General features: G+C 50.1%; 1 protein-coding gene across 4 annotated transcripts in view; it reads right to left on the reverse strand.

Moving 5' to 3' along the window:
* Window positions 1-26,128, reverse strand: part of GSG1L (GSG1 like) — a 204,533-nt gene that overhangs the window by 64,535 nt on the left and 113,870 nt on the right. For all 4 annotated transcript variants that reach the window (XM_055339338.1, XM_055339337.1, XM_055339336.1 and 1 more), the window contains exon 3: window positions 14,099-14,251. In XM_055339338.1, coding sequence (XP_055195313.1) covers window positions 14,099-14,251 — 153 coding nt within the window. The remainder of the gene's footprint in view (window positions 1-14,098; window positions 14,252-26,128) is intronic.

Raw genomic sequence — 26,128 nt, forward strand, 5'->3', positions numbered from 1 at the left:
TACGTATTTTATTTTTCTTGTGATTCCTTAATTTTCTTTCTCTAGCTTACTTTATTGTAAGAATACGATATATAACAATATATACAAGTTACCAAATGCATGTTAATTGACTGTTTATGTTGTTGGCAAGGCTTCCGGTCAACAGTAGGCTGTTCATAGTTAAGTTTTGGGGGAGTTAAAAGCTATACATGGATTTTCGACTACATGGGGGGGTGTCAGTGCCTCTAACTCCCATGTTGTTCAGGGTGACCTGTATGTGCCCCAAAAAAACCCCTCACTCTTTTTATTTGAAAGCACAGATGTACATATAATATGTAAGCAAATACACAGTATACCCATGGTGTGAAAATTTCATGGAGGAACATGGAGGAAGGGACAATTAGGAAGAAAAACTTCTAACAAGACTCCTAGGAGAGCAATAATAAAAATATGGTTGAGAAACACTGTCCTGGAAGCACACTATGGCCTCTCTGCCTGTGAGTCAAAGGGAGGACATTGTCCTAACTGGCAGAGGAATAAAGCAGGACCTTCTGAAAGGGCACTCCTGACCATCTTGCTCCCCCCGATCTAGAACCATCACTGGTTCCCACTGGCTCAGAGGGAAGTCTGAACTGCCAAGCATGGCAGCCTCTCCAGCAGTATCTCCCCCTGCACCCCTCAAGCTTATGCCAAAGCACAGGTGAGCTATGGATCCACTTGCATGTTCCAGGCCCCATCGTGCCTCTGCACCTGAAATGCCTTTCCCCACTCTACACCCACCTTTGTTCAAAGAACAGTCAATGTGTCACCTCTGCAGAGGCCCTTTCACCTTTCCAAGTAGTCCAGATGCTGTAATACTGTTCATGCCTCTGGCAGCCTTTATCAGAGTATTATACTGCCACTAAGGTGTGTCAAAGATGGTTCCTCCAACTCCAGGCTGGGTTCCCTAGAGACAGGGGCTACGTCTTGCTCACCTGCAGCTTCTCACAGACATCTCAAATTAGCATGCCTCAAATCTGAGCTCCTCATTCTCACCCCCCCATCCCCATCCCCCATTTATCATTCCTATCCCCATCTCCACTCCCCCATCCCTCATCCCCACCCCCATCCCTTATCCCCATTTCTATCTCTCATCCTGATTCCCTCCACCATCCCTCATTCCCAATCCCCCACCCTCCTCCCCTTTCCTCATCCCCTACCCCCTATCTCCATCTCCATCTCCCCTATGTCTGATCCACCAGCACATCCTGTTGGTTCTGCCTTTCAAACACCCCCAGAAGCCAACCACCTATCACACCTCCACCATCGCTACCCTGGCCTAAGCCACTTGCACCTCTCACCTTGACCAATCTAGGAACCTCCTCACCTCTTCCTTGCTTAAAACTCTCAGGGGCTCCCCCACTGCACCCCACCCACGGTAAGCCCCACGTTTCCTAGCCTAGGATCCTCAGACTGCCGCAATCCCACCCCACTTTCCACTTCCCCATCCCCACCCACAGAGTGCCTGCCAGCCACTCCAGGTGTCACCTTCCCTGGGCCTGCCCTGCTAAAAATTCACTGGCTTCCACCCTGATGTCCTGGGGAGAAAACAGAAGTCCTGCACCATCCACCTCTGCTTCTCACAGCTGTCCGCCTCTCCTTGCTCTCCAAGCTCCCCCTACGGCTACTTTGTCATAGTTCCTCCACCCTGAGAACATCCTGCCTTCCTGGGGCCCTCCTTCTCATTGCCCTCTTGCCTGGAGTACTCTCTCCAATCCCCTTCACCCCTACTGTCCCCTCAGCCAGCTAACTCCTCCCATCCTTCAGGCCTCAGAGGGCAGCCTAGCCGGGGCATGGTCCCCTGTGATGCAGCCTTGGGACTTCTTTACAAATCACAGGCTCCAACACTCAGTAATCCATTGCCTCCTCCACCAGACACAGGCCCCTGGAGCAGAGAGCCTGCCAATTGTTTCCTGGCACTTGGAATAGAGGAAATGCTCAAGGACTATCTGTGGAAGGAAGAAAAAGAGGGAGGGACAGAAGGAGGGAGGAGAACCGATAGAAGAACGGATCCTGTGTCCCTGGTCTCTCTCCCTTTGTCATCCCCCACCCTGTTACCACCTTCCTGCCCATCCTTTAAGGCTTCATTTGATGCTCTTTCTCCAAGCTTCTGTGGGTCCAAGGCGGAAGAACCACTTACACCCAGGGGAGAGGCTGGCTGTCAGAGGCCCAGCTCCTCCAGCTCCCAACCAGCCAGGACCAGCCGGCCTCTGTTCCTGCTGCCACCCAGGTGACTATCAACCACATGGAGTCAAAATACATTTAAAATCTAAAGTAAGGGGCACCTGGGTGGCTCAGTCGGTTGAGCATCTGCCTTCAGCTCATGTCATGATCCCAGAGTCCTGGGATAGATCCCCATGTCTGAGCAGGAGGCTGCTTCTCCCTCTCCCTCTGCTGCTTCCCCTGCTTGTACATGCTCTCTGTCAAATAAATAAATAATAAAATCCTTTTTAAAAAAATAAGAAAGAAATAAAACCTAAACTAAAAGTCCTGCTGTCCCAGCAAGCAGAAAGGGGCCAAAGGGAAAAGACTCAGCCCTGGAGGCAGGAGGAAAGAGCAATTCAGAGGACTGGCAGGTAGGAAGGGCTGGTGCTGATGCTGTGTGGGTGGCTGGGGGTTTCTACCTTAGGAAACCTGAGGGCAAGATACACACTCTTCTAAAAAACTAAGGGCGCATTCACCGAAGTAATGCACGTGCAAAGTGCCCCATAAGCAGGGCAAGCAGACAGCTTATCATTCAAACTGGAGCAACCAGGACACACGGTCACCTACCCATGGTTCAGTTAGCCCTGCACCTGGTCCCTGCATCCTGGCATCCGTGTGCCTGTTCTCACCCGACAGAGCAGCCCTGTTTAACAAGCAAGGGCTGAGCACACGCCATGTGTCCACTCGCTCCACTGGCTCTTCCATGGGCGATTTCATTTCATTGCTCAAAATCATCCCAGCGCTGCTTTTTCAGAGGCAACACAGGGGCTCAGAGAATATAGGGAATTTGCCCAAACCACACAGTCTAATGTGGTTCCCGCTGGGGTCGGATTCGGTCCGTCCAGTTCCAGAGTCCAAGCTTGCTCTATAAGCCCAGCTGCAACCCTAGAGGCTCAAACATCACCAAGCCCACTCTTAGGGGTCGATTCATGTGCTTCGCCTCTGCAATTCTCATGCACTCAGTGAGAAGTAGCTGAGGGCCAAGCCTTCAGGACACAGCAGTGAAAGAGAAAGATAAAGCCCTTGATCTCATGGAGCCCACCTTGGAGGGCATGGTTCTCAACCAGGCAGGATTTTGCCTCCCAAGGGACACTGGGCAAGGTCTGGAGACATTCTGGTTGTCGTGACTTGGGAGAGGGCGTTACTGGGGCATCCAGTGGATAGAGATTAAAGATGCTGCAGATCCCACCAGGTCTAGGACGGCCCACCTCCCCCCACTACAAAGAATGATCCGGCACAAAATGTTGTACCAAGGTTGAGAAAACTGGGTCTGGAGAGAAGGGAGGGGTGGCAGACAAGTAAACAAATGGGTTATAAGTTCTTGTATCCACTCAATCGATACCAAGTGCCTACCGTCCTGCTGGAAAGCTGTAAGCCGTTAAGAAAAACAACACAGGAGGGAATGGATAGTGATGGGAGGGGGACAGAGGAGGGGAAGACTGCCTCCCCCACCTCCCAAGGAGATGCCCTTTGAGAGGGTCCTGTGAGAGACTGAGCCAGCCGAGCATGGGAGGGCAGTCCGGCAGAAGGAGCCCGGGGCTTGGGCAGGACGGTGTGAGGACCAGCCAGGAGGGACAGAAACACAGATGACGTTACTTAGAGCAGAAGGCACAGACCACACTTTGTAGTCAGGGGAAGAAGCCTGGATCCACTTCTACAAATGTAACCTTTGATAAATACCAACTAGAAATGGCAAAAACAGACTTCGTTTAAAAAAAAGAATCTTGAGAATGGTCAAATTAGGCTAAGTGAGAAAAGACTTCTATATATTTTTCAACCTCTAAAGGGGTTGGAAATGATCACACAGAGAGCTGTCCCTTGGAGGGATGCCAACCTCAGGTACCTGGTGAGTAAGCCACTGGTCCTCGGGCATAAATGGGTGTGACCGGATATTTTCAGGTTTTAATTCATGTTTTTTTCCCCTGTATTTTCTCCCCTTTTCTTTCCCTCCATTCAGAGGCTCTGAACTTCCTGGTGCCAGAGGTTTTGCAGGAAAGGGGCAAGAAAAACCCATCTGTGAATCCTTCCCTTCCAGGCTTTCACTTTCAGAAGCCTTAATTTACTGAGCATTTTAGGTCAGGGGCCTCAGAGGGGGTGGGGGAGTGAGCTGTCTTCACTATAGTCCTCAGGACAAAAAAAAAGAAAAAAGTTGGCTTTTTCTTGGTTGGGGCAGGGGAGGGAAATGAAGGTCCGCAGTAATGTTCTGTTGGCTGGCACAGTTTAAAATATTTTAAATTAAAAAGTTAAACAGAGGGTTACCATGTGACCTAGCCATTCCTCCCCTAGGAAAACATATGTCCACACAAACACTGGTCCGTGAATGTTTGTACGCCACCACAGAATGTTCGCAGCTAGCCAAAAAGTGGACACAACACACATGTCCATCCACTGGCAAATGGAAAAACACAATGTGGTGGATCTGTGCTGCGGAATATTATTCAGCAGTAAAAAGGAACAGAGGTGACACCTGCTATGATATGGATGAACTGTGAGGATCTCACACTAAGTGAAAGAAGCAAGTCATAAAGGCCCCTCTATCACATGATTTCTTTTATATGGAATGTCTGGAGGGCAAATATATGGAGATGGAAAATAGATTAGTGGTTGCCCAGGGCTGGTGGGTTTGGTGGAAAATAAGGAGTGTTAGTGGGTACAGGGTTTTTTATGGGGCTGATGAAAAGATCTCAAAATTGCACTGTTGATGCTTACTAAAAACCATTAAATTGTACACTTTACATGGGTGAATTTTATGATCTATAAATTATGCTTCAATAAGGCTATTTTAAAAACAATTGAATTATACAATCTGATTTGGGGCTTTCCCAGAAGGCCATGCACATTTCTCCATGGCAACCATGTGCTACTGATGGGGCGCGCCCCCCGGTTTGCCAGCAATACCGTCACTGTTGTAGTCCATCCAGCTGGCATTACCCACCAATGTCACCCACATGGTCCCTGTGGGGACTGGATCTGAAAACTCTGATCTGGAGTGACAGGACCACAGGTACTAAAGTGTCAGCCTTGTTTTCCCATTTCCCATGTGGCCCTGGGGACCAGAGGGGACTCTGGGCACAGGGCAGCAGAGGCTCAGTCGTAGCCTGCATGGACTCATGCAGTAGTAAAATACATGGGCTTTGAAGCCAGAACTGCACTTAGCAGCCTCGTGCCTCAATTTTCTCAACTGTGAAATGGGGCCTAATGATAGCACCTACCATCACATAGGGGTGATGTATTTAGAAGCCTAGCACATAGTAGATGCTCAGTAAATGGTAGCTACTGAGCTCATAATTTCCTGTCTACACTTCCAAATTCTCAGAACTTCTGAAATCCAAAAGCTTCTCTGTAACTCATTTTGGACATAAAGCCTGGCTTGGCCTGAACTCACCAAGCAGAAAAGCCCAACCTGAATGGATGTGAAGCTACTGAACCTGAACAGTCTTTATTTATCCCCCTAGCATGAATATTCATGGATTTTACTGCAGAGATATGAAATGTATTTGCTTACAGGGCGCTGCCCGAGCCCCTGCTGCGGTGTTAGGTAATAAATGGCCTAGTGATCACGTTACCTTCGAAAATCTGAAAAGGTCTGGATTCTGGGACACTTCTGGCTGTAAAGGTTTCTGGGACTGTGACCTGTAGGACGATGACAAAGATGAAACCCCATCCCCTGTCTGTCTGACATTATGTAAGACCATACAGCAAAGACAGGAGGGAGAGGGTCCCCCAAAATTCTAAAGATAAGGCTAGGCCAGGAGGCTAAAAGCGCAGAATTATAATTAAGGTCCTTTTGGGGGTGCCTGGGTGGCTCAGTCAGTTAAGCGGCTGCCTTTGGCTCAGGTCATGATCTCAGGATTCTGGGATGGAGCTCTATTGGGCTTCCTGCTCAGCTGGGAGTCTGCTTCTCTCTCTGCCTGCCTCTCCCTCTGCTGTGCATGCTGCCTCTCTTTCAAATACATAAAATCTTTTCCTTTCCAGAAAGGAGAGCACTTCAGTGCTCCCTGCACACCTGAGTTCAGGGAATAAGCGTGGCCCTAGCCAGGTTAGCTTTAGAGAACTGAGTCTGGGGAGGCTGGCTGTGATCTGCTACCTGGTGGACCCAGGGAGTCAGAGAGAAGTACTCCAAACTCTCCAGGACCCCCCATGAAAGCCTGCAGGCTGAGCAGGCCCAGCTCCCTTGCAAGTGCTCAAGTTACTTGCTCCAAATCAGAAAAGACAGCCCAGGTCTCTCCCTCCCTCACACTTCATCAGTGTCGCCAGTCCACCCAAACAAAACCCAGCTGTGGGCAGGTGAGCCCTGTGCTGCAGGTACAGCTCCTGTCTGCCCAACCAGACCCCTGCTGTTTAATAAAGAATGTGACTGGCCTTCCCCCCCCCCACCCCACCCCTGCACCCCTCACTGCCTCCCTTCTGAGAGGGAGACTCTAGAGACTCTAAATCTCTGGAATTTCCTGGGTGATTGGAGTGTCTTTGATTCTTTGTTATTCCCGAGCCCTTGGATCACACCTGAGTTTTTGATAACCAATCAGATGACTCAATGACCATCCACCACATGCTCAGAGGGCAGGGCTTCGAGCCAGTTCAATATCAGCCACCAGAGGGGAGGCTGTAGGGTTAGAGGTTAAGTTCAAGCACAGTGAGTGAAATAAGTCAATCGGAGAAGGACAAACATTATATGGTCTCATTCATTTGGGGAATATAAATAATAGTAAAAGGGAATATAAGGGAAGGGAGAAGAAATGTGTGGGAAATATCAGAAAGGGAGACAGAACATGAAGACTCCTAACTCTGGGAAACGAACTAGGGGTGGTGGAAGGGGAGGAGGGTGGGGGGTGGGGGTGAATGGGTGACGGGCACTGAGGGGGGCACTTGACGGGGTGAGCACTGGGTGTTATTCTGTATGTTGGCAAATTGAACATCAATCAAAAATTAATTTATTATTAAAAAGAAAAAAAGAAGTTCAAGCACAGGGCTAGCAATCCCATCGATCATGCCTACGTAATGAGCCCCCAGTAAAAACTCTGGACACCAGGCTCGAGCATGCTTCCCGGTTAATGAACACATGGATATGCCACAAGGGCAATGCACCCCGATTCCACTGAATCAGGTGGGCATGGAAGCTCTGCACCTGAAGCCCTCCCCAGACCTTGCCCTAAGGGTCTCTTCTTATCCTGACCACATCCTTCACAACAATACCGTAATCCTAAATATAGCTCTTTCCTGAGTTCTGTGAGTAATTTAGTGGATTATCACGGGGCGGGGGGTGGGGGGAGGTGGAGGGAACCCTGAATTTGTCAGTGGGTCAGAAGCGAGGCTGAACCTGTGGCTGGCACCTGAGGTGGGAGCAGTCTTCCCAGGGCCCATGGCAATGGATGCTAGCTCCAGGCAGATAGCATCAGAACTATATTACAGTGGGCCAGTGGCTCAGAGCACACCTTCTTTGACTTGTTCTTCTGTCCCGGACACTGTCCATCCCACACCTGTACCAGAGGCCACCTGCAGCAGGGGCCAGGGCAATTCCTGTGCCTGTCAGCAGCTTCCTTTCTCTGACACTTGCTCTCTTAGGCGGAGAAGATTAGAGATTCTGGAAGCTTAATGCGTCGGGAAGGACTCTAAATTGATGCCCAAAAGGAGCTGGTGAATAAATAGCGGTGCTTTCTTACTGGGTGAACAGTTCTGAGGTGTGGTCTGCACAGCCTCTCAGACGGACCCCAGGACTGAACCCCAGTGGCCCACAATGCTCCCCTGCTCATTGACACTCTCTTTATTGATTTTCCTCCCTTCCCATCTTCCTTCTCCACTCTCCCACCACACTTCCTGGGATCACCTCCCAAATAAGCAATGGGCACACAAATCTTAATCTTAGGATCTGCTTTAAGGAAATTCTGCCATTCCTAGGGCTCTGGGTCCTTTAGCTCCACTGCTGGCCTCCTGCTAATTCCCAACTTGACCAACCATTTGGATTTGCAGGCAACCTGTTTGTTTGGGCAACTGCTTGTCCACCACTGTGTAATAATCGTGCTAGGTCCATAGCTAAGCCCACACCATGGGTAAGTCTAGGGACCCAGGCCTGGCTAATCAGAGTATTTCATTCTCTGGCATGGAGACTGGTTCAGGAATGAGTCTATGAACTTAGTGGATCCAGTCATGGTCTTCCTTAGAGTTTTGTGGAGCTGTTGGAAAGGAGCTCTTTTCTACCACTGAATCTTATGTAAGCCTGGAGCTGCTATGACCATCTTCTCGCCACATGGACAAGGCCTGAGAATGAAATCAGAGGAAAGCAGAGTGTGGAGATATAGATACCTGATGACATGATCACCTGGATGCAGCCATGCCTGAAGCACAATCACCTTGGATTTTTCAATTACATGAATCAACAGATTTCTATCATCATCCCCTTTCTTCCATTAGCTAATATGATTGGGTTCTTGTCACTTGCAATCAAAAGAATCTTTAGTAATATAGAAATACTTATTTCTCTGACTTCAACTCTGCATTTTTAGATGCAAAAATACACAGAAGTACTTGCTCTCTAAGTTCTGGGTGAGAGACCCAGTCTGACCAGGGCAGGGAGATTGAACAGAGGGGGTTATCAATGCAGGATTCTTTCACCACAGATCCAAGAATTAGGGTATCAAGAAGTGCATCCTAAAAGAATGTGTGATGGTTTATTGTAACAAGTGACAATCACCACACTAAGAGAAGCTCCAAGATCCCCAAACCTGTCCAAAGCACACTGTGGCGTCCACCTTGCAGGCCATGGAGGTGCTTGCTCTTCAATTCAATACCTCGTTCTGAACATGGCTCCTTAAAACTGATTCCAAACAGCAATCCCTTCTTGGTCATTTTTGGTTTTATTGCAAAATCTCCTTTTCTCGTTATCAACAAAATATTCTTCCTGACTTCTCCGCAAGGTCTGCTTATTTCCCAGAAATGGTCACGTTTCTCTTATGTCACTGCAGCTCTTACTGAAAGCCCACAGTTGGCTGGATTGTGCAGGGGTTCTCCAAATGACTTTGTGTTTTTCCTAAGGAGATCTGTCTCACTTTTCGTAGGAATCGGGGGGAAAACAGACATTTTCAGCCTGCTCTCACATGCCTCCCGTCGCTGGAGGAAAAAACTCAGGGAGTCTTCTGTCTTCTCCGTACCTCTTGGCTGAAATCACAGGACCCAGGAAGGGGCCACGGGCAGCTGGAGCCACCCCTGGTCTGGAATTGGGTCTTGCTCAGTCCTGAGAGCCCAAGAAAAGCTGTGGCCCGCTGCAGGGCCACATCATGACTTTCATGGGTCCCAAACACTTCTGCCTCCATGGGCCTTTTCCTCCGTAAAAGAAATATTAAAAATCATACTTTCTAAAAAAAAAAAAAAAACCGTACTTTCTGGCTGCAGTGGTAGTAGAAAGACAATTATGATCCAGTCTAGATCCACTGTTAGGTCTTTGTTATTAAGACATTTTTTTTCTTCTGATTTGAAAAAGCAGTCAAAATTAAAACATTTCATACGTCCTTAGAAGTTCTATGAGCTCTAGCTCCCCAGGGCCAGTGGACCAGCAACCATAGCCCCCAGTCCTTGGGGTCGGGCGGGGGGGAGGGGGGGCGGCAACTGTATCCTTACAACCACTTCCAGCCAGGAATGCAGCCCTGCTGGGTGGGTTGTGTCACCCCTTCTCCTTTCACTGACGGAGCATGAGCCCCTTGGTGCCCCCTTCCTTAACAGGGCTGGTCCTGGGGCCACTATCTGCCCCCGCTTTACTGGAAGATTGCTGGGAACAATAATAATAACAACGATAAGCTGAGGTCCCAGGTGCTAAGCCCAGCTCAAGGCACTTCATGTGGCAGGCTCGGGCAGTTAGGGGGTTCAACAACTTACCAGCTAGGCACAGTAGGCAAGTGGGTGTTCCCAGCTGCCGATGGCACAGTGTTAGTCTCTTCCTCCCAAGGACACCGTGTGGCAGGCGGAGCCCAGTGCTGGTGCTCAGCGGCATCTCAGCCGGCGCCCGCTATCAGAGTTATCATAATTACTTGGTTCATTATAATTGATGATAGTAATTGGGTTAAGGAGGGGCTGCCCCGACTCTGCTTTGCCCTCTACCCTGGAGGCGTTGCCCTCAGGCGGAGGACCCCCTCCTCCGTGTGAGCTGGTCTGGGGCTTCAGGGAGCAGCCCTGCCCCCACATGGGCCTTGCCAGTGGCCTGCCCACCCCTTCCCTCCCAGCAGAGCAGACCCAAAGCCCCGCACCCCGCCAGGCCCTTCCTCACCCCTTGCCCTGTTCACAACTGGCTCGGGAAAGGCCAGGGGCTCTGGGGCCAGGCAGCCTCTCCCCTGGCATCCTGTTGCCCCCATTTCTCTTCCCCCAGGCAGCAATACAAAATCCTTTCTCTCCTCCACCGGCTACTTGGGTCTTACGACATCATCTGGCTCACACAGCCTTCTTAGTTACTGTTTCCTAAAGACTTTTAAGACTTTTCCCTCCAGCCCGGTCACCCCTGCAGCTCCATCCCTTGAAAAGAGCACAGGGCTTTCAAGCCAGCAGGAGCTGGGTTTAATCCTGCCTCTACAATTGACCAGCTGTGTGACCCTGGGCAAGTCAATTAACCTTCCTGAGCCCTGCATTGTTTATCTGCCTGAAATTATTGGAGACAATCTTATTTTCTTTAGCGGTGGGACTCTGGGGTTTTTTTTTGTTTGTTTGTTTTGAGGGGTGAAAATTTTGATAAGCCCTTTGAGGCAGGGGGAAGAGGCCCCACCTCCTACCCCACAAGAGGTTTGCTTGAGGACCTGGAGATGGTTGTCCTGGGCTGCCTACCAGCTTTTATGCTGTGACTGGAGTGAGCAGGTTGAGGGGGTGGGCCAGGTGCTTGGGCTAATGAAAGGGAATCTTCGAGTGTGGAGCCAGGAAAGAAAAGGTGAAACCACTTAACAAGGGAGAGGAGCCTGGACGTCCCACAGCATGTCACACATCAGCCCAGACCCATCACCTCTCACTCTCTGCTCCTTTCCCACCTTCCCCCTCTCAGAGCTACACCGTTCATCCCGTCCCTGGCCAGATACCAGCCAGGGGACACCAGATCCGAGGCTCTGGCCACCTGGACCTGTGGGCCCCTCCTCAGAACGGTGTTTCTGGCTGCATAATAAAAATACATAGGATTACAGAGCAAACCAGCTATACAGAAACATAGTTAGCAAAATACTCAAATAAGTCTGCGGTACAGGAGTACATGTGTTTCTTCGTTAACATGCTAGATAGCAAGACTCCGCAGAAGCTCCAGGAAGCATCACATTTTGAATGAGTGCATGTCGAGATATCTGCCACCACTGTAGCGTGAGAGGAAAATATAGATTACTATTGGTGACTACATAACAGGTGCCACCCGCTACCGAGTTTTATTGCCTCCATTCATAGCTGAAGGACACACTGCATGTCAGCTACAAGTTAGAGAAATAAAGCTGGAACTCTTCCCCATCAGGCTCATGCACCTCCTGAATTCTGTGGACTCCACACTAGGAAGTTCCCTGGGCTCTGTTTTCTATGCCCACACAGCTCTCCTGAGCTGCCTGCAGCCCTGCTGACTTTACCTCTTAGCCGGAGGGTGGATGAACCCGCATCCCCTGTTCCCACCACCCCTGCGCTTGTCACCTCCTGGCCGGTCTCCCCACCTCACTCTTGCCCCACTCCGTCCATACCACAGCCTGAGCCTCAACCCCAAATGACCATATCTCCCTTTGCTCTGAATTCTTAAAGGCTTCCTGTTGCCTATAGGGTAAGATCTAAAGATCATTGCAAAGCACCAAGACCCTCACCCAGCTCTCCAGCCTCATCTCTCAATTCTCCTGCTTGTTCTCCTCTACCTTCCCATCATTCTGAACTACTCGAAGTTTCCAGAATATGTCACCCCACAACAGCATGTTGCCCATGCTGTTCCCTCTATCTTGAGTGCCTTCCCCAAGCTGTCTGTCAAGGAAACTCTTATGTTTTTTTTCCAAGTCTCAGTTCAAAGGGTGCCTTCCCCATGCCCCTCCAACCACCCATCCCTACACCCCCCACCCCAGGCCAACATGGGTCCCCCTCCTGTAGCCTCTCGCCACACCCAGTACATAGAGGTCAACCCACCATCTTATAATTGTTTGAGGAATCTGTCTCTCATAAGACTGCAAACTTCAGGAGGATGAAGGCACAGCTGTTTTTCCTTTGACCTCCCCAAACACACAGCACCTGGTCCTGTAGGACTTCATTGAATATTGTTTGAGTAAATGAATACAAGATCAGGGGGCAGGGAGAACAAATAGGTCCAGAATAGTCCACAGTCCAATAGATAGGAATGGTGTGAGGAGGAACCAAAACGGACACCACGCTACTGAGAATCACTCTGATTTCCTTGCTTTCCTTTACTATGATGGTTACATTTCCACATCCCAAGAAAGCCAGGTCATGCATGTTTTGATCTGTGGCACGTCCTGTAATATCTTGAATTCAGCTCTCAATCTTCGAGGGATCCCTCTGTTATATACACATACTTCAATTAGGGGGAGATTATTTCCCTCACCAAAAGGTTCATCGTTCCGGTTTCATTAAATAGAGGGTTTTCCAAAGCATGAAGAATGGGATTAGATTTATAGAAATTCAATTTACATTTGGCTTTTTAGGAACAGATGTCTTACATAGCCAAGCCACCACTCTATCTGTCAGGCCGCCTGAAGTTATGGTTTATAGGTTCCTTTGACTCCCTCTGGCACATTCCCTGCTTAACCCCTCATGACCGGGATCTGTTGAAATAACTCTGGGCACCTGGCCACCTCACCTAATGGCATTTTCTTGGAGTCGTCTGTCTCCACCTCCCTGAGTCATATCATGCTTCGGAGCATCCCGTTCTCCTTAAAACCTTCAAAGTCCCCAGCTGTGGCCGTGACACACAATCTCTGCCCACCCCACACTAGCCCCTGAGCTTCCAGGGGTGTTTGCTCCACAAGAATGTCTCAAAGGCAAATAAGCTAAAGCAGATGAGTGATGTGCCTGCCACCCCAAACAGGCCCCCCTTTTATATCCTTACAGGAGACACCACCATCCCCTCATTCTAATAAAGCACCTCTCTCTGCTTCATCCCCCAAATACCATCCATCACTAGACTGTTCGGTGTTCAGCTCCTGAATACATCTCAAGCTAATCCACCTCTCTCTCCCACATGTGTTAAGCTCCAGGAAGACTACAACTGACCCTTTCTGTTCATCACTAAAACCCCTGTATTTATTATTTTTTAAAAGATTTTATTTGTTTATTCATGAGAGACACACATACACACACAGAGAGAGGCAGAGACACAGGCAGAGGGAGAAGCATGCTCCATGCAGGGAACCCAACGTCGGACTCAATCCCCGGTCTCCAGGGCTGAAGGTGGTGCTAAACAGCTGGGCCACCCAGGCTGCCCCCCAGTACTTATTTTTTTTCATTAAAGATTTTTATTTATTTATTTATTCATGATAGACAGAGAGAGAGAGAGAGAGAGAGAGAGAGAGGCAGAGACGTAGGCAGAAGGAGTAGCAGGCCCCATGCAGGGAGCCCAACACGGGACTCAATCCCCAGACTCCAGGATTGAGTCCTGGGCCAAAGTTAGGAGCCAAACCACTGAGTCACCCAGGGATCCCCCCGCCCCGTACTTATTATTAGCACAGTGATTCAATAACCACCGAAAGAGTGAACAGGCAAGCAGACAAATCCTATTTTACAAACTGTAACACGGAGGCTCAGAGAAGGGCAGTGGTTGGTGCACGGTCACCGGGTGGGAGCGCCAGGCCTCGGCCCCAGGGCGGCCCGGGAACCCCGCGGGGTCCGCTCTGCTGGAAGCCCGGGGTTAGGCTGCACCACCTGAGGCCCCCCACCTTACCTGACAGCACCGTGAAGACAGCTGCGAAGGCGTTGAGCTTGAGCCCGTCGATGACATTGCTGGAGTGGAAGAGCTCGAGACACATGAGGCTGAAGCCGACCACCAGCAGGAGGATGTAGAGCACCTCGGAGACCACCGACAGCCACAGGACCCCTGCACGACAGGCGCAGAGTGGCCGTGAGAGGAGGGATGCCGCAGGGTGGCCCCGCCAGCCCACCTTCCACCCGGCGCCCCGCGGGTGGGGTGGCTTCCCGGGGGCCGGGTCAGGCAGGCTCACTGCTGCACGGCAGCATGCATGCATCTGCCCGTCCTGACCGCAGGGAGGACCGCCCCCCTCGCCCTGCAGATGGACGCAGTCCCTCTCCGCTCCTGGCAGCCGTCTGATGGCCCGGGGGGCGGGGGGGGGGGCACCGGCCTTAGGATGAAGAGCAACCAGAATGTTGACGTCACTGGGCCAACCACCAGCCCCGGGCGCTTCCCTATGGTTACACTGGTCAGGGCAGGGTTCTCCATCACCTGCAGCTACAAGCATGTGCCTACATTTTCATCTGCCCAGTACCGTATCCCCCTTTTTTCTAGAAACTACTACGGCTCCTTCCTCAGCTTCAACCTCGTGGCTAACCAACCCCCACCCCCAGCAGCCCTGCTCTAAAAAAGTGGGGCTGCCTTCCTAGGCGTAGCTGATTGGTCCAGTGTGATCACATGACCTAGAGTTGGCCAATGGGATGAGAGTGTGAGTGCCTGGTTCCAGCTGTTCCTGAAGGCCAGCTGTACCTCTGTCCTTGCACTGGCTTCGCTGCCCAAGTCTTTGTAGATCCTATGCTAGCACAGCTCCCTTTCCTCCCAAACTTTTCCAATTTGGACTGCCATCATTTACCACCTAGTTTAGGGGGCATATTCTGTTTCTCCCACCCCACATTCTCGCTCCCTTCATTCTACATGTTTTTCATTTGGAGTGTCCTTTCCCTTCTCTTGGTCTGTGTAGTTCAGTTGCAGCTGACTCACATCTTGGCTCCATGGTCAAGCACATGATTCCTATCTAGCCAACCAAAGCCTCATGACCCCCCACCCCAAACTCTAGTCATTGATTTAAGAATGAACCTCTCTATGCCTCTGTTTCTTCATGGAGAAAACAAAGATAAATAATAACACCTATTTCATAATATTGTCATGCTGTGAGGATTCCACTACACAGCAATGTGAAGAGCTTGTGCTTAGCATCTAGTGACAGCTCAATGTATGAGATATTACTGTTGTTGTATGAGAGGTACATGCCCCCACCATGGTCCCCTGGAAATAGAGCCCAGGGGGGTTGAGTGAGGACCAAGCATAGAGACAGAGTCAAGAGGGAGAAACGGAATCGTGGGAGCAGATAAGATTTCTGAGAAAAAGGTTGGGCAGGAGAAAACGTAACGCATCACACGACCTACCTTAAAGCCACACTAACCAGTATTAGAGCAAGCCCCACACTTTAGAGAAGGGACTATGGACCAGGCCTGGCCAGCCAGAGATGGACACATGACCCAAGTCAGTTCAATGAGAGTCAGCCACAGGATTTTTGCGGAACTATTGGTGAAGAAAAGTCCTTTCTTTCTCCTGGGTTTGAGCCTAGGAGGGTGGAAGGATGGAACTCACTGAGTCACCAAGGGGCAAGGGCCTTTGTGAAAGGAGAACCAATGCCAGGGAAGGCAGAGCTGAGATGGATGAGGATTATGTCCTATGACATTGTTTGAACCCCTGGATCCAGCCATGCCTGAAGCTATTGTCATTTGTTCTTTCAGTCACATGAACCAGTTAAGTCCTTATCTTTGCCGAAGCCAGTCTGAGTGAAATTTCTATCCCTTACAACAAAGAGTCCCGATCTTCAGCTTTTCTGTTTTCCAAACTTGTCAAACATGTCTTTCCTACCTCTCTGCTTTTATAAAATTGTTCCTTCCACCAGAAATGTCCTAGGGACATCCGAAATTTAGTGAATGAAGCAAACAAACAGAAAATTCTCAGTCCTTATCTGCTCCCTGCTGAAGAATCCGGATTCTGGAACACCCACTATCATTCCTAGCACACGGGCTTTTAGAGCTGTGGAGAAATTCCTTTTTTTTTTCTTTTTTCTTTCCTTTTTTTTTTCTTTCTTTTCTTTTCTTTTCTTTTCTTTCTTTCTTTTTTTTTTTTTTTTTTTTTTTTTTTTTTTTGCTACAAAAATATCATATCTCCTGGGCAATCCCTTGGATTTCTGTAAAAGAATAATGTGCTCTTGGCAGACTGGATGTTGTTAAAACACCCCCTGGCACGGCACACTCATAGCCTCCAAGGCCCTTCCCTGGCCCAAGGCCCACGGAGGCAGCAGGGAGGAAGGCAGGAGATGTGGGGTGAGCTGAGCCACACCAGGAGGGTGGCAGCTCCCTCGGAGGCCTGGCCTCCCTCCCAGCAGCCTTCACCTCCAGCTGCTGTCATCCTGGTGGCAGGCGGAGGCCGCCCCTCACCACTGTGCTGCTTGTTGACTCAGTGCCTCCCCCAGAGCATCCCTACTCCCCCTCCCCAAGGGGATGGTGCTCTTATCCCTGCCCACATGGGCCCAGGCCAGGCCTCCACCCTTCCCACTTACCCTCACAGCAGCATTCAGTTCTGCTTTTTCAGATGGGCTGAGGGGTGCGATGGGCGTCAGGGGCTCAGATGCTCAGAAAATAAGTAAGTTAACTGTGGAGAAACAGGCACTATATTTCCTGGTTACAGTTACTTAGGCTCTTATTGTCTCCAGATTTATTTCCCTGGCCCTGCCTCCCCCAATTCTCTCACCCCTCTCCCCTGGGGCATTTCCTTTGTAAATGACTTACACATGAATCCTCATCTCAGTGTCTACATCTAGGGAACCTGACCTCAGACACTGGCACTCACATGTAATCCTCCTAACACCCTTATGAGTAGGGAGGTAGCACCCACTTTACAGATGAGCAAACTTCGGTTCAGAGGGATGAAGCAACTAGTCTACACAGCTAGATAGTGGTACCATCTGGGTTCAAAACTGGACCTCTCTGACGCCAGGACCTGTCATGGCTATAAGTTGGCAGGATGGAGTAGCCACTTTGAAATTATATTATTCTCTGCTCTTGGGCTGGTCAGAAGGGCCCATCTAAGCTGAGGGACACAGGGGTCCCTGGCCATGGCTCTCATCTACATGCTTTCCAGCATCCCAAGCAATTCCTGAACCAGGATGGGGGAGAGGGTGGGCTTCAGTACTCAACAATCCTGAGGACAGCTGGCCCCCAGATGTCGGGGGGGTGGGTGGGAGGAAGGACGTCACAAGGGAAAATAGGCCAGGAGGATGCCAAAAGCCAAGCTGTGGAAGGTGGGCTTGACCCATGAGGCAGAGGCCAGTGGGGTCCTCAGGGTCTCAGCAAAGGGAGGATCCCCCCATCAAGAGGTCCGCTCAGGAAGGATGCATGGGTGGAGAGGCCAGCTGGAGGTCCCTGCTATGCTCCATGCAAGAGATGATGGTGGCCTGCCATGGCAACGGTGGGGGTGAGGACAAGTGGGGAACCTGATAACCCCCAAGGCATGGGCTCAGCAGACTCTGACTGTGAATGTGGTCACAAAAAACAGGAAGGAGTCCAGAGTGGGGCCATGTGTCCAGCTTGGGCAACTGTGCAGATGGTGAATGTTCTTCACTGAGAATGAGGTGATGCTAAGGCAGGAAGACAGTGGGCTTCCACATCAGTTGCAGGACCTCTGGCAGGATGTCCAGGACATACCTGGAGCTCAGGCAGAAAGGTGCAGGCATTGGCAAGACATGGGCACTCATTAAATGATTGTCAAAGAGATGGTAACTGGAGGCACGAGGGTGGTTGAGATGCTCATGAACATCAGTCCCCAAGGGAACAGGCTGGGAAGAGGGCTGTGAGGCTGACATGATGGGTGCCCCACCCACCCCTGCCACAGCACTTCCACGCACGCTGCCCCCTCCCGGCATATGGCCCTCTCTGGCCCAGTGCTTGCCCTGGTCACCAGCGCCCACCCCCACCTTCACCCACCTTCACAGCAGGCTAGACAGGGTGTGTGTGGAGGGGGATTGATACCAACCTCCACCCCCAGCTGCAGCCCTCAACCAATGTCTGATGAGAGCCGCTAAGTACTCCAAGTGGGTAACGCTGGGGGGTGCCATCTACACATCTGTGTTTCCTGGGGGGCGGGAGGGAAATTGTCTGAGTCAAAAAGTGAAAAAGCTACTCACTTCTCTGTTATTTTAAAAATTCTTATCACCTCAATCAAGAGTCTCTGTTTGGTGCTAATGTGTCCTTAACACCTTTCTAGCACTTGTTAATTGTTTAAAACCGTGAGAGGGCTCAAAATCTTGGGTAATTCCTAGGTCAACGTGAAGGACACTTAGACGATTTCCTCCTGGGCTGGTGATTCTCCATCAGCCCCATCCTCTCCCATTCTCCCCCACCCACTGCTCTCTACCTTTCTCCACCCTGTTCTGTGCCCCAGGGACCTGACTCCTAGGAACCCACCCCCAGGCTCCCTGGCCCTCCAGATGAGCAATGAGGGGCACTGGCTAGAAATCAGAGGGTGGGAAGAGAAAAGTCAGTGTGTTTCTGCCCTGCTCCCTGTCTTGAGCCCCTTCTCTGGCAGAGGTTTCATTCTCTTCCTATGACAGCTCCCAAAGTTTGTGGGAGCAAAGCAGCTGTGGCTCTTACAGTCTTCCCACCCTTTCTCCTTCCCACCCAAGGCTGGTAACGGCTCCCTTCTATAGCCAGCCTTTGGGGGCCTCAGACTCTCTTAACCCTTCCCATGCCTCTTTAAGGACTTTTTCATTAAAGTGCCTTCATTTGAACCATTTGGGGGATTCTGTTTCCTGCAGGGACCCTCCCTGACACATCGTGGTTTTTGGCAAGGGATCCAATTAGAGCAGTAGTTTCAGCCAGCAGTCTCACCGTGGGCCCCAACCTGCAGTCGCACGCAACAACGTGTGATGCTAATTCTTGGGCTTCGGGACCTGACTGTTGTAACAAGCTCTCCAGACGATCTTGACGAACCCTCAAACATGAGCATCACTGATCAAAAGTTCCCTTTTTAATGTACGTATAAGAAAGCGAGTCAACCTCAGGGGCGCCTGGGTTAAGCTCAGTCAGTTAAGTGTCCAACTCTTAATTTTGGCTCAGGTCATGATCTCAGGGTCGTGAGATGGAGGCCTGCGTCGGGCTCCATGCTGTGCACGGAGTCTGCTTGAGATTCTCTCTCCGTTTCCCTCTGTCCCTCCTACCCCCCTAAAAAAAGAGAAAAGTGAGTCAACTTCAGAAGAAGATTGAGTCAATGCTAGATGGTAGATGCTGGCGTGTGGCAAACACAGAAAAGGTGGAACTTGAATAATTAAACATTGGAAACCACTGCATAGGGCCTGGCCTGCAATCAGTGCTCATCATGATTATTCCTGTTATGGATGCCCACACGTGTGAATAAAGGAAATCTGAAAGGACAGTGGGCTGGCAGCCTCTAGCCGGGACAGTGGGGTCTTGCCTTGGTGATCCAGAAAGTCTAAGGAATCACAGAGATGATTGCTTAGAGTCTCTGACTTTGGCACGAATGGCTCGATTTACAGCCGAGAACTGGTGACCTCCCAGGGCAGAAGAAATGAAATGGCTTCTCATCAGGTACGGGGCCCGTGGGGTGACAGCTAATCCTGTTAGCTGCACTTTTTGCCTTTTTAAAAAACAGCTTCATAACACCAACTCTGACCCTCCATTGATGGAATTGATGGGTTTTCAAGAACAATTTCCCTTTCGCCCCGGTCCCTCCCTTGCTAAGAGAGTTTCCAGGACCAGTTTGGCTGAGTGGGAGATCACGGGTGGGAACTGTGTCTTGGATGTATGATCTTGGCCGGGGGCCTTATGCCTCTGTCCCTCGGTTTCCTCATTTGAAAAATGGGCATAATAGATCTGTCCTGAGCATTAAATGAGACAAGATCTGTAAATCACACAAGCCTGACACTTGGGAAGTATTCAAGGAAGCTAAGTGTTACTATTACTTCCTAATAAGTATAATTATGAGCAATTAGGATAATTATAAGTGGCAGTGGGGCACAGGTATGAAAAACAGGGACCTGGGCCAGCTCACCTCGGTTGATGCCTGGCTCTACTAGGTACTAGCTGGGAGACGGGGCAAGTGACACACTCCCATTGAACCTGTGTTCTCACTTGACAATTGGGGGTGGATGTAGTACCCACTTTGCAGGCTGTGTGAAGACAAAGCAAGTTAATAGATGAGCAAAGTGCTTAGGGCAGTGCCTGGCACACAGCAGGTGTTATGTAAGCACGAGCTGTTACTATTATTGTCTTTGTTGTTATTCCCATGGGATGTGGCCAAGGAGTAGGCAGCCAGAACAAGTGCATCCCAGCCACTGGACAAATAAAACCCTTCTGGGGAGCAGAGGGGAACTGTTGCAAAATCATATGAAATCCCAAAGCACCATGGCATTTCAAGATAAAATATTCCCCCCCCCCAATCCATCAGTTTAATATGTCAAATCAATAAGTCATGGCGCAGTGGCTGCTGGCTGTGGGCTCAGAGACACGCCCCCCGAAACCCAGCATGTTAAATCATGTAAATGACGTGGGCCAGGACCTCTGGGGCTGGAAATGGCTTCATGACAGCTGCTGTTTGCAGAATGTCAATACTGAAGCTCAGAGGTGGGGATGCTCAGGGGCTGGAAGGCTTCAGGGACCTGCAGGGAGGGGTTCTGGGGGCCACTAAACCCCCAGCGCTCCATCTCCACGAGATGTTAGCCCAGAGAGGAGTTAGGATGCACCCATGTCACAAAACCAGTTGAGGGCACTGGGGTAGGGAGGGGGAGCCATGTCAACATCCCAGGTTGCTGGATGTTGCAAGACTGGGGAGCAGGGTAACCCTCAGAGAGGTGTGGGGATTGAGGTCTGGGGGGGAAAGGAGCTGGCCCAAAGAGAAGCCACAGCGAGAGGATGGATGGTCAGCTGGAACTCAGCAGCCCTGCATTCCAGCCGATGCTGCGGGACCTCAAGAAGGCCCCTGTGCCTCTGTGGGCCTCAGTTTCCCCCCCAGTAAAACAAGTGGCTTCTCAGACAAGCTGCCAACAGGCCGAATCCAGCCCACAAAAATGTCTTGTTTGGCCCACACATATTTTAAAAATATCTGAATTCATTATCAACATTTAAAAATAGGAGACTTCACATAAAATTTCATCCAGGTTTCTGGATTCGTTTGCAAAATGAGTGGATGCAGCAATACTGGACCTGCATTCCCATATGCTGATGATGGCAGGGCTGAGCTGGGGCTGCTCGCTTGAGACAGGGCACATAGGTCTGGGTCAGCACAGACCCCGCCTGAAGGGTTCCCGTCACCCTTTCTTGGCTCCCGTCTAGCTCTCATGAGTCTGAGTTTACAGCCCCTTATACAATGATGTCTAAAGGCATTTCTATCCTGGACGCGTTGCGTCGAAGTAACATTTTAAGACCCTACATGGTCCTCACTTATATCTCCATGTAGGAGTGAAATACCCAGCAAACCCTCGGTTATCCAGCTTGCTCAGGGATGGGGGGGAGGGGTTCCAGCAAATACCACGCCACCCCACACACCAGGGTGCCAATTTTCAAAGAGTTAGATTAAAAGAAAAGACAATTCAGCTCTAAAAATATGCCCACATTGATATAATGGAGCCAAGAGTGGGGATCTGAGAGCTATTCCCGAGTCATCTTGTCCACCCCAGCCCCACATCCTTTGCATGAAGGCCTGAGAAGACTGGTGAGTTGCTGGTGTCACGGCGCTGGGAAACTTCCTTCAATGAGTCAGACGGAACCTTTTAGGCTTGGACTGGAGGTCATGGTGGCGATCCTCAGTGGCCGCTCTTGTAGGATGTGCAAAAACGTTAGCTAGCAGAGGGCTTGGGAAGAGAATGCCATTCAAATGCCAACCAGTGTGATGCTCTGGAAACACAGAGCCTGGGTGGAACTGTTTTCTGCATCACCATCTTTTTCTAGAGCCTTGGTTCACAAAGCAGCAACAGCTGCAGCCCCTGGGAGCCTATAGGAAATGCAGATTCTAGGTCCCCGCCCAGACCTACTGACTCACGGTCTACATTTTCACCAGATCCTCAGCTGATCCAGATGCACATTCAAGTGTGAGGAGCACTGCTCTGGAGGATGAAGTTCAAATGTCCCGATGTGGCATTTGATGCCCTTGAAAAGTGGGACCTAAGCAGCTCTGCCCACCAGCAACCCTCAGCACGGCTGCTTGCTGAACATTCCATGCCCTCTGGAGCCTCAGGCTTGACTCCAGCCCTCGAAGTGTTGTCCTCTGGTGGGGTCATCTGCTTCTGAATAAGGGTCTGCAAAGATACCCACACCCTGGTTTCTAGAACCTGCAAATATATTCTCTTATGTGGCAGAAGGGACTTTGCAGATGTGATTATGATCTTGAGATGGGGACATTATCCTGGATTATTTAGGTGGGCCCCATCTAATCACAAGGGTCCTTATAAGAGGGAGGCCAGACAGTCAGATTCAGGAACAGGAGATAGGACAACAGAAGCAGAGGTTGGGGTACTATGGGGTTAGTCACGAGCATAGAAACGCAAGCAGCCTCCAGAGGCTGGAAAGGCGAGGACACAGTTTCTCACCTGTAGCCTTCAGAAAGGAACACACTCCTGCACTGTGATTGATTTTAGCCTCATGAGGCTCATTTTAGAATTCTGATCCCCAGAACAGCAAGATAAGAAATCTATGCTGTTTTAAGTCAGGTTTGTTGCTAATGTGTTACAACAGCAAAGACAAACTAATATACCTTTTTTCTTCATAGAAGGTCACCTCCTCCAAGAAGCCTCTCCTGACCACCCCAGCCCCTGCTCTGGCCCTCGGATCCCCCTCAGCAAAGAAGATGGTCTCTCCACTCCTTCCAGATAGATGCCGTGCTAAGGTGGAGAGAGCCCAGTCTTGGGGTCATAGAGGTCTGGATTTGACCTTGGATCTTTATCTAACCTCTCTGAGCCTCAGTCTCTTTGACTATAAGATGGAATCAACACGACCAAGCTTACACATTCTCTGGACAAGTCAAGAAGATCATGGCTGCAAACCCCAGCCCTAGTCTGGTTCCTGGCACATTGTAGGGCCTCAGCAAATGTGTGTGTATCAGGCTGACACTGTGAGCCCCAAGGAATGAGTCCTTCTCCTCCGAGCTCTCAAGTGGACAAACTAGTTTATCACCAGAACGGATTCTGACAATGCCTTACTGCCCCCAGAGTTCCGCAAGGCTCCAGTCCCTGTCGATTTAGAAATGACTCTAGCAGACATGCCCTTTAGAAACTGCTCTGTTGGAATCGGGGACAGTCACTGAGCATTTGAGATGTGTCATAGTGACCTTGGCCTTCAGCACCACACCGCAATGAGTCTTCTTTCTCTTTAGAGTCCAGAAGCTGGCCTTGGACATAAGCTCTGGCCCACACAGGCTGGGGTCTGAGAGGAGGCTGGTAGCTGCAGTGTAGTGGGAAAAGCGTAGAAGGCCAGGTTTGGGTTCTGGCCCCCAGCCCCATGCTGCCCACCTCCCCCACCACCACATTGTCTTGGGCAAGTGCTCTCACCTCCCTGGGCCTCCCCTTCTCCCCAAATGGGGCTGCTGTACAGGTGAAGGAAATAGAGCAGGGTAGGTCAGAAGTTGCATACTGGCCCAAGAACAAGTTTCTGAGATTTTTTTGTTGTTCTTCTGTTTTCTGGAGTTTTTTGTTTCCTCTCTTTCTCTGTCTGTCAGTGTGTGTGTGTGTGTGTGTGTGTGTGTGTCTTCCTCTCAGGGTCTACGGGGTATTTTTAAAATTTTGAATTTCATGCCAACATTTCAGAATGGGAAAGCCTCATGAGAATCTAGATTCTTGTGGAAACCCAGCAGGCCAGGACTATGCCACCACCTGAAGACATCGGCTAGAGCCGAGGGGTGGCTACTCCCGCAGGCGAGGCAGGTACTTTGCAGTTTGCCACACTCCCCACCCTTCCCTATAGTATCCCACGGTAGAGGCTACAGCCCAGGGAATCACCCTGAGGGTGAGCAGAGACCTTTACAATGGAGCTGGAAGGAAATAGTGAGAGGAAAGAAAGAAGCCAGTATTCAATTGGGGACAGATATGGTCAGGACTTGGGGAAGATGACAGGCTCAGTGGGTGGTGGGGAGATCCTGTCAACTGTATTATCCAGATTCAGTTTTTGCCCAGGACCCCAAGACTAGCTGTGCTCTAGCCCTCTGCTCTGTCCCTCCCCGTGGCCCCCTTAAAGAATCCGGGGTCCCTTGTGGCCGTGGTGGCATCTGATTTGCCCTCTGTGATCTTGACCTCTAGGGTGTGCCTTCACCCTGAAAAAAAGAGCAGTCATGCAGGAAACATATTTCCCAAATCCAGACTCTGTGTCAGGTAGTATGCACGATGCAGAGGGGAACAGGACTTGGATCCAGCCCTCCGGAAACTCCAAATTTAACTTCAGGGGTGAGACACACACCCAATAATGACCATGTTATACTTCGCCCAAGGAGCGCCAACCACCAGACTGGGCTCTTGCAAATAGAAACTCATTTCATCTCACAACACCCTATGACCTGGGTGCTATTATTACCTCCAAGTTATGGAGGGGAAACTGAGGCACAAAGTGGCTCATTACTCAGCCCAGAGTCACAGCTAGCAAGCGGCAGAGCTGGGATTCAGAGCACAGCAAGTCCAGCTCCCCCCCCCCTCAGGTAGCCTCAACGTGCACATGCCAGTGGAATAAAAGGCACGTCCTGGTGCCCCCGCCCCCTGCCCCCGGTGGCCTGGCTGGGTCCTTCCAACAAGCATTAGAAATAGGTGCTACGTCTTATAGGTAAGGACACAGAGGCACAGAGGAGGAAAGTAATTTGCCCAAGGTCCTACAGCATTGGCAAGGGAGGTCAGGAGTGGCATCCAGCTCTGCCTGCGTGCCCCCTCTCCCTGCCTCCAGCTCTCTACAGGAGTTCTGCACCTTTTCTGGGCCGCATACCTCTATGACAGCTGATGAAACCTAAGGGTTCTTCCTCTGAATAACGTCTTTAAATGCATAAAACAAACATATATAGAATTGCAAAGAAAACTAATTATATTGAAATGGAGTTATTAAGACATTTTTTTAAAAGTCAGATGTATAATATTAACCTACATGCTCCTTTATTAATGCATGAAATAACAAGGTCTAATAACTCCCATGGCTCCAAAGCAGTGAGGAGGGAAGTGGTATTTTCGATCTCTACAAACCCTGTAATGTGTCGTGAAAACTCTGATTCTGATTGGTGTCAAAGTCCCAGGTGGGGCTAGGAGGGAAATACAGACTGCCAATTAGAGGCTATGAGAGTAGAGATGTAATATTTTGCCACCCAAACTCTTGGATCCCCTGAATTTTGTCTGCTACCCCTTGGTAATTTCCAGGTTAAGAATCTCTGCCTGAAGGCACGCCTGGGTGGCTCATTGGTTGAACGGCTGCCTTCAGCTCAGGGCGTGACCCCGGGGGTCCTGGGATGGAGTCCGGCATCGGGCTCCCTGCAGGGACCCTACTTCTTTCTCCCCCTGCCTGTGTCTCTGCCTCTCTCTGTGTGTCTCTCATGAATAAATAAATAAAATCTTAAAAAAAAAAAGAATCTCTGCCTGAAGCAGAGGTTCTCAAATTTGCAAGTGCTTGTTAAAATGCACATTCCCAGGCTGCCCCCAAGGAAGCCGATGCCACAGATGTGGGCAGAGGTGGGGATCCACATCTTGAAAAAGCACCCCTGGTGGTTCTGCTGCATGGGCCACATTCTGAGATGGAGGGATCTTCTAAAAATATAAATGCCATTAATATATCTTGAAATCAGGGATTGTGATACCTCGGGCTTTGTTCTTCTTTTTCAAGATTGCTTTGGCTATTTGGTGTCTTTTGTGGTTCCATACAAATTTTAGGATTATTTGTTCTAGCGCTGTGAAAAATACTGGTGGCATTTTGATAGGGATTGCACTGAATCTGTAGACTGCTTTCAGTAGTATGAACA

This window comes from Nyctereutes procyonoides, unplaced genomic scaffold, assembly GCF_905146905.1.
Source record: "Nyctereutes procyonoides isolate TBG_1078 unplaced genomic scaffold, NYPRO_anot_genome, whole genome shotgun sequence".
NCBI classification, from domain to species: Eukaryota; Metazoa; Chordata; class Mammalia; order Carnivora; family Canidae; genus Nyctereutes; species Nyctereutes procyonoides.